Below are 8,785 nucleotides of genomic sequence, written 5' to 3'. Positions count from 1 at the left end.
ATACTAGTCATAATTTGAGACTCAAACAAAACAGTACATTGAATGAAAAAAGATGCGTAGTCGGCAGGATTCGAACCTGCGCGGGGAGACCCCAATGGATTTCTAGTCCATCGCCTTAACCACTCGGCCACGACTACATGTTACAAACATAAACGTAGTAACAAGGCACATAAAATTGAGTCCTTAATCGGTACTCGCTAATTAGTTGAATATCAAACCGTATGTTTAAATAGAGTCAATTTAAATTATTAAATTGGTGAGATTAAAAACAAGACAGCATCATACACGCAACTTACATGAAATAACAAAAGAGATGTGCTAATACAAATATTATTAGATACAGTCTAAAAAGAGTATTATTGATTTAAACAGAACCCTATAAAGGAAAAATTGCCACCGTGCCTATTAGCAATACTATCTTACGAAGAAAAATAATACGCCTCTATTTTATTCCTCCATCTCCTCACCGTTTTCACACATCTGCTATCTCCTAGTTCTGCATCCAACACCAGGGGACGACATACGCGCACATATGAGGGAAGTCCTGGAAAAACGCTAACTTCATAGCTACAGTAGGCTTAGCCCCCACAGGTTGTCTTTTTTATTTAAATAAGCTAAAATGGAATTATGCTTGAGGTCCCCGTTGAATTCTGCTGTGATGAACGCAAAAATTAATTTCTTAATTTTCCACTGTAATTCAGTAAATGCATAAACAGCTATGCGAATGTAATTTTCGGTGTCCTGTGACAGTGGGGTTGTGGCTTTTTACTGGACGCACTCCTTATCATGTAATTTACGATATGTACTGACACATGGAAGGAAACATTCGTGCTGTGCGTCTTTTCAGTATTTCACTCGGTTCTTCGCAACTTACTGAATGTTTGTGTCGTAGGCTATGTTTGCAGATATACCAATACTTTAGTTATAATACAGAAATACAGAAATTTGTATGTATGGGTTTTACCTACATAATTTGTGTTGCATCTTCTCACAAGCTCTTTCTCTGATTTGTGGAGAACTGATTGTAACGAAGGACGTTCTAGGGAAGCGGTAGCAAGCAAAGTGACATCCAGTCGCAAGCCGGGTAGCTCATGTATTGGTCCTAGATGTGTCTCTCAACTAGAAGGCGACACTCTCCACAGCTGTAGTTGTGTCTTGGGGATTTCCCTTGCCATCACCCGAGTGAATGATCATGCACACTCAGTGACACAGATTCCTTGTTCGTGTGGGCTGCCTACATAGACTGCCCCTTGCCCGTACCTGTTCGCCTGTAGGCTACATATAAATACTGCAGTCATGATCCGAAAGCCACTCTGAACATGAAGCAACCACGTATAATCCTCGTATTATAGATTTGCTATCAATTTCATGAGATAGGTTTTAACTGGTCAGTGGCCGTAATATTTTAGTGTCTTTGAAGTTCCTTTCGGGAATTTAGTGCTGGGACGGGAAAGCAAAAAAATAGCAACTTGATAAAAAACTTTTAAAGCTATGGATATTCGCTGGGGGCGCTGGTTGACCGCTGCGCAACAGGCAATATAGCTACTCGGTGTCAGTCAGATCCCTGATATTAACACAATCTAAAGAGCAAAGGGGAGTTTCCAAAGTCATCAAACCCCTCCAACTTTCTCATTCTCGGCCAGAGACCACTGAAAATGGATCTTATGAGGGCTGCGGCTCCCTTCCTATGGTTTTCCTTCTGCTTTGGGAATTTTCTTGAAGCAGCGGTGCTTGGATCATTGCAGTACCCCTCCGGCGCGGGTGATAACGGGCTAGCTTCACATCTGGATGAGCGGAATCGAAGAGAATCGAATGCGATCTCCAGAAACTACCCTCTGAGGAATGGTACTGTTGTCCCTCACGAGTATATGATATCTCTGTATAGGACCCTCTCTGAGATCGAGAGGAGAGGCTCGAATACTAGTCTTTCGCGTTCCACGAGACATGCCAACACGGTGACCAGCTTCGTGGACCAAGGAAAAGGTGAGTGAAATTGAATGAGCGCGAGTGGGTGAGAAATCTAACGCTACGGTTCACGAAAGAATGTTTGTGTCGGTCATTTTTTTAGGTACTACGTTCACGCCAACTAAGCAGCATTTTAGAGTACCGCTTTCTTTACACTTATTACACAGCGTGTTCACAGAATGTCGAGTAGATGCATTTGTTTCATTTAAATATTAGAGATAAGCGTGAAATGCGCATTCTTTTTATCTTGCAGTCAGTTGGTTTATTGTTTTTTTTTTTTTTACTATATATATATTTTTTAAAATCAAAATAATGTTTCCGCTGTCTTGTGCGACCTCTTTTCACTATTGCTCATAATATTCAAGACACAATAAAGTAATCTCATTACATCAACGCAACCTGCTGTATGTGATTTAGCACCGTGGGTTATGTGCGTCTCGGCTCCCGGGCAAACTTTACTTTTTTTTTTTTCTAGGCCCTGTTCAGACTCTTCAAATCATTAACCTGGAATTAGATGTCTCCCTTTAGCCTATATAAGATATACAAGCCCAAACAATGCTGAAACTGCTCATGTTTTAGACTGTAATTTAATATAATAATATTGCTTTATTCTACTGTCATACAAATTGCTAGACTAACAAACGACACTGAAAACACTAGTTTCATGTCGCATAAACCTCATTTGTTTCGAGATAGCTACTAATACGGCACATATTGTTATTTTATTGTTTTGAAAATGCCATAAAACACCACGCACTATATGCTTTGTTTGCATTTTTACTATCTCATTAATTGTGTTGTGTGAATGTTTGACAAAGATGAGTAAGTGAATGAGGCGCGTTTATGTTGTGCTTCCCCGAGCAGCCAGAGCGTACCACTTGGTATCAGTACTTACCATATTACATTCTTTTTCTGCACACCGGGCATGTTATTTGCTGAGTATTTGTTAGGTGTCTAACTGTTGGTACTTTCTCATGACATATTAAACAAGCTGACAAGATGCCAGAAACATTGCTTTATTGAGATATCCACTTGCTGGATGATATATGCCGTAAGTGTTGATGAAAGTAACTGGTCTAAAATTAGGAGTTGGCGCATTGTTTCATTGCGAGAGAAGTCATTTGGGTGGTAAAGTAAGTCTGGGTGCTTTTGATATTCAGATATGGGTGTTTTCAAAATACTTTAAATACTTCCAACGAAATATGAAGTCAAATGTCTCGGATTTCCAACATCTGCGATAAATAAACTTCACTGGCACCTTGAGCTAAACACTTCGAAAGGCCCTGCGTTCCCCCAAGCCCAGGTGTTGCTGATAAAGACAGGGAAACATACGTGTAATTTAAAACTGGTGTTCAAATAAAGATTGTCACGTAGAATATTTATTTTGACAAATATACTCTGTCAGTTGTCCACAATCCACAAATAGAAAGTCTAATACTTGTAGAAACCGCAACATACACAAAGAAACGGTGCTTAAGACACGTGCAATTATTTATACAAGGCAGTTATTTGTTAGAATACTCTGCTTAAAATATTACGTCTGTTCAGACTTTGAAAAATGTTTGCCAATGAAAACAGTGTATCTCATTTCGGATGTTGTAACTTTTGTTGATGTAGCCTAATATTTTATGCAACGTAGTGTATTGTTGCACACTACGTTGCATAAAATACAATTTACTGAGGAAGCACAACAGCAGCTCTACAATGCACTGTTCATTATTTTTTTTTTTTAGAATATTATATTAACATCGATTTAAGTAAAGCTTGGTAAAAGAAAGAAAGGGAAGAAAAAGGAAAAAGAAAGCTGGTGTTCACAGATTAAATAGGTTAATTCGAAAAGTTGTAGCTGTGAAGTTTCCATCTTAAAATTCTGTATTGTACTAAATGGACATATCGTCGATAGGGTTTGCTACATTATGGGATGCAGAAAGGGAGTAAAAACACGCAAATATCGTGGGTTTCTGTTTGCTTTACAAGAAGTGGTATTAGCATATGTCACAGCGGTACTACTATTTGTTGTATTGGTGTAAAAAGTTGAAGATGAAAAAAATAAAGTAAAATTTAAAAATGGGAAGTTTCTGCGGCTGGGTTTTGGCGTCTTACAACTCCGCACTGTATTTACTGGAAACAGTTTCCGTGCTTCTCCTCAAAGTAAATATTATTGGAGGTATAATAGGAAGTTTCACATGGCTGGGGACTGTAAATTTTTAATAATCTTGTTAAAAGGTGGCAAACCTTAAGATTTTAAAGACCGTCGAAAAGGAACACTTGAAATGTTGACTGTTTTTGTCTTCTTACTAATTCAGTCCGAACGCCAAGGAAAAAAATACGCTGTAACCTCCGTTTCTCCTGTCCTGACTTTTTTAAGTTACGTGCAACGTGATACTTCTCAAAAGGATACATCAAAGATTTGTACCCCGGCCAGAATGGATGTTGCTTGTTCGTATACATGTATTTCCTAATTAACATGCTGTTTGCATTTAACTTGGCATGCCGTTCGTTTTTCACTCTCAGTTTTCCTGCCTAGATCATTTGACTCGGTTCTATTTTGAATTAACACCCGGATTACATATAATGCCATTTTGTATGAAAAAGTATGCCAGTGAAGTTCAGTGCAATATTTCCAGATGAATAGTTTTTCTTCTTCTTCAGAAAAATGTGCTTCATACACTGAAGGACAGAATTCACTGTCCTTTCCTTTGAACTGCATTGAAAGTTATATTATAATCTGTGTAAGTGTGCCCTTTTGCTTCCACCTACAGCTGACTCAATTCTCTTGGGTTTAGTAAGAACCAAGGAGCACATTCAACACAATTATCAGGTGGAAAAAAAAAAGGATGAGGAATGCAACTCTTTTTTTCACGAGGTGGCGGGGGTCTCCCTCTGGTTTATTGTCTCAGTTATCTTGTTGTTTTGTCTGGAGGACGGATATTAGCTCGGTGGAAGATGCTGCTGCTCTTTAGAACTCTGCTGACCTTTCTTTGTCTCAGCATTCCATTGAAGAGCAGGCCGCTCTGATGTCTGCTGCAGAGGAGGGGAGAGGGAGGCACGCGCTTCCCGCTGTCACTCACCGCGCCACGAGGCAGGTGCTCTTTCTGCGGTCTGGCGCTCACCTCTTCCCGAAGCCTCGTGGTGTGCAGTAAGGCATGATTTTCGGGGGGCTCTTTGCAAAGTCACATCAACGCGATACCAGCAGCTAGCCTGGAGTTCCCATGCTGCGCTCGTGCAAAAGCCCCCTTTATGCTTTAACCATGGAACCGCGGTTTCTTCCTCGGGTTGCATGGGATCCCTAAGCTGGATGTTCCTGGACATTAAGGATGTTGGAGCTCTCTGTGAGTCTGAGCACTTTGAAGTGGCAGTAAAAGTGGTCGCCACAAGTTCTTTTTTTTTTACTCTTGGCAAGGCAGTGACTGTGAGTTCCTTGAAACAGGCTTCCCCTGCAGCATCACAAGCATGGCTGCGGCCACACAGTGGATGTAGGAAGATGGAGAGGAGTAGAAATAGTGTCTGTAGAAATCTGATTTGTGGGCATTTCCTGGGGGCAAGATGATGGGGCTAACAGCTAGTGTAACAAAGAAACTCTGAAATGGGGTAGAGTGCAGGATGACCTAATGTACAGGTGAGTCTTACACAACTGCTTTTTTAAAGCTATAATAACGTGTTGTAAAAGCATCAAGTGTAATATGAAATAATCTGTTGAACACATCAGGTTGTACATTTCTGTCACTCGGTGCGCTGAAGCCCCCGGCCCCTCCCACCACTTCTCCTCAATTTACAACCTATTCACAAGAAATATGGAAATGGAGAATGGAGTGCAGAGGCTTCTACAGTTTCCACTGTCTCGCCAAGCTCTCTTGTCACCCAATCAGAGCAATTAGCAGATGTAGCCAAGCGCAGAGGCCAGGTGCCAGGTCAGCCAAGTGCTCCACGCTCGGCCCTGTTTGGCGAGCGCATCAGCGCTGCTCACATTTGGGGAAACCATTCGCTCCCACACGGTCTCCATATGCCACACTCAGGGCCAGGATATAGCTCTCCCAGGTCAGGAGCAGCAGCAGGGCTTCACTGACAGGTATTCAGACGTCATATATCTGGGAAAATAGAGGGGCTCTTTCACAATGGCTTTCGAAAGCCTAGGGATTCATCCTGTGTGTCACTTTTTGGCGATTGTTATGTTCACAATAAGTGTGCATTCAACTCGATTTTACCCCTTTTTTGTTCACAGACGACCCCTCCGGGGAGCCCGGTCAGCGGTACCTCTTCGACCTCTCCAGCCTCTCCAAGACAGACGAGCTGGTGGGGGCGGAGCTTCGAGTCCTGAGGAAGCAGCCTCCGAACCTGCCACTGGCGCTGTCCCAGGGTGGGAACCTGTACCGCGTTCTCCTCTACACCTGCTCCGAGGGCAGCTTCAGCAGGCGTCTCTTGGACTCCAGGACCGTGGACATCCTGGATATGGAGGTGGCCAAGTGGGAGGTGTTTGACGTGTGGGCCAGTGTGAAGAGCCAGCGTCGGGGCCACAGGACAGCTAGCCCGCTGTGCTTCCACTTGGTGGTCGTCTCTGAGCAGACCAAGGAGGCGGCCCAGCCCTCCGCGCTGGGCCTGGGCCGCTGGTCACGTCAGCCCCAGGAGAGGGCCCTCCTTGTGGCCTTCTCCCGCACCCGCAGGAAGGAGAACCTCTTCAGGGAGATCCGGGACAAGATGAAGGCCATGGGGGGGATGGGGTTCCTGGACCCCCCAGACCCCGGCCAGGAAGGTCACCCCCCGAGGCGGCGGCGACGCAGGAGGACTGCTCTCTCCGGCCGCCCCGGTGGAGCAGGAGGAGGTGGGGGAGGAGGCGGGGGAGGAGGAGGAGGAGGGACTGGAGGAGGAGGAGGCGGGGGCAGGGGGGGCGGGCGGAGGAAAACCCGCTGCAGCCGGAAGGCGCTTCACGTTAACTTCAAAGAGCTGGGCTGGGACGACTGGATTATAGCTCCCTTGGATTACGAGGCGTACCACTGCGAGGGCATGTGCGACTTCCCCCTGCGCTCGCACCTGGAGCCCACCAACCACGCCATCATCCAGACACTCATGAACTCCATGGACCCGGAGTCCACCCCGCCCAGCTGCTGCGTGCCCTCCAAGCTCAGCCCCATCAGCATCCTCTACATCGACTCAGGCAACAACGTGGTGTACAAGCAGTACGAGGACATGGTGGTGGAGAACTGCGGGTGCAGGTAGCACCGCGGGGCGTGCGGCCCTCGTGTACTCGAACAGAAAACGGCGTTTCCCGTCAGTTCCCTGGCACGCTGTGTGGTGCCGCGAGACCGGGCGCCGTGCGCGCGTGTGTGCAACTCTGCGGACAAGTGTGTGACGGTTTGTGTGTGCGTGCGTCTGTGTGCATGTGTGTGCGTGTGAGTACCTGCGGGCAAGTGTGTATGTTTATGTGTGTGCACAGGGGGTGTGTTTGGGAGTGATAAGAGGGGGTTGATTAGTGGTCCTGATTTAAACTATTAGGACAGAGAGCGGGGGATCTTCCACACCCAGCGCTCGTTTGATTGTATTTTTAGTTGACCAGAAATACCCTTTAAGATGATAATAGGGGTGAAAGACAAAAATAAAATAAAATCCTCTCTCTTCGTGGGTAGGTTATCATTAGAATGGCCAAAAAAAAGTTTGTCATTGAGGAATGACAAACTTTGCAAAAACATAAAGAGCATCATTCCAAAACACACCAAGATTCAGTGACCTCAGTAGAATTTTGTATACATCCAAACAGAATCATGTTTTTTTACCATAATTTGCACACGGGGCTGACCTCAAGCTTTACTTCAGTAGTCATTGAACATACATTTGAGTCATAGACAGTGAATGCATCAGGTTCTTCAGATCAGTCAGTGTGTGAGCAGGCTGGTTAAAAGTGCTGTGGGAATAGCTTTGAATGGATATCTGCAGAGGCCAGGCTCACAGAGGCCAAGAAACAGGATAATGTACAATTGATGAAAGCTGCTCCACTAGGAAATAGCATGGTCTGTCTGTATTATATCTAACTTGACACGGTGGATTCATCTTCACTTTCTTGGTCCGATCAATGTGGAAAACAAATAAGATTAACTCTTAATTTTTTTTTTTCTGCTGTTGCCTGTACAGTGTGTCTTTGGCAAAGTGATCTGGAGGAGAGTGAACGTGGGATACAAACAAAGAATGAACAAAACATAAAGGCAAAGTAGGGGATATAGTTTAGAAGTATAATTTGTTTTCTTTTTTTTATTTAAAGCATAGTATGTCAACTAAAATGTATTTTCATCCATGTAGAGTTTGTTTAAGTTTGTTTGAGTGGAACGTAATCTCATTTCCCGCTTGGCTTAATTTATTAGAACATGTCAGTGCGCTTCCGGCCCCGCCCGGCGATCTTTAGCATTACTGTGCTATTGTGAAACTGTGTGCATCCCTCTGAGATACTGCAACCCAGACAGCACAACATTCCCCTAACATTGTATTGCCATTACCGTGCTGCTACAATGTTACGGTAACATTGAAAGCCTGTTATGTGTTGCCGTGATAACTATTGTTTGTGGTCCCCTAACCCTTGTTACTAAAACAGACAGTCAGTGATGGACTGAGTAAAATCTGTCATTGCTGTGAATTGCAAATGACTTTGTGTCACTAAAAAATGCACTTAATGTAAACACTTTATTTTGAAATAAAAACCGGTTGGTGTTTCCACCACAATTATGACAGCTTGCCATGAATATTTCCGTGAATACTGTGCCTGTTACGCAAGGCATACAATACAATAGTTCACCAGAGTGTCACCAGAACTTGAAAATCGTGCTCCCTCACTGCG

At 44.1% G+C, this 8,785-nt stretch overlaps 1 protein-coding gene and 1 non-coding gene across 2 annotated transcripts; one reads left to right on the top strand and one right to left on the bottom strand.

Annotated features, from left to right (window-relative positions):
* Positions 1 to 55: 55 nt before the first annotated feature.
* trnas-aga lies at positions 56 to 137 on the bottom strand. The gene has a single exon. It is a non-coding gene; the product is annotated as a tRNA-Ser (tRNA).
* A 1,463-nt stretch (positions 138 to 1,600) lies between these two features.
* gdf7 (growth differentiation factor 7) lies at positions 1,601 to 7,304 on the top strand. The gene is made up of 2 exons (XM_036543025.1): positions 1,601 to 1,983; positions 6,188 to 7,304. Exons 1-2 carry the CDS (start codon positions 1,656 to 1,658, stop codon positions 7,177 to 7,179), a joined length of 1,320 nt encoding a protein of 439 aa, XP_036398918.1. The 5' UTR covers positions 1,601 to 1,655; the 3' UTR covers positions 7,180 to 7,304.
* Positions 7,305 to 8,785: the final 1,481 nt, after the last annotated feature.

Source organism: Megalops cyprinoides, chromosome 12 (assembly GCF_013368585.1).
Source record: "Megalops cyprinoides isolate fMegCyp1 chromosome 12, fMegCyp1.pri, whole genome shotgun sequence".
In the NCBI taxonomy this organism is placed as follows: Eukaryota; Metazoa; Chordata; class Actinopteri; order Elopiformes; family Megalopidae; genus Megalops; species Megalops cyprinoides.
Note: the sequence above shows the minus strand (reverse complement) of the source record. Positions and strands in the feature narration are given on the sequence as shown.

What these genes read in the sequence shown, in the direction of transcription:
- gdf7 (XM_036543025.1), top strand. Translation starts at nt 1,656, where the DNA reads ATGGATCTTATGAGGGCTGCGGCTCCCTTCCTATGGTTTTCCTTCTGC. An exon ending in CTTCGTGGACCAAGGAAAAG is followed by an intron (nt 1,984 to 6,187) that starts GTGAGTGAAATT and finishes TTTTGTTCACAG; the next exon opens with ACGACCCCTCCGGGGAGCCC.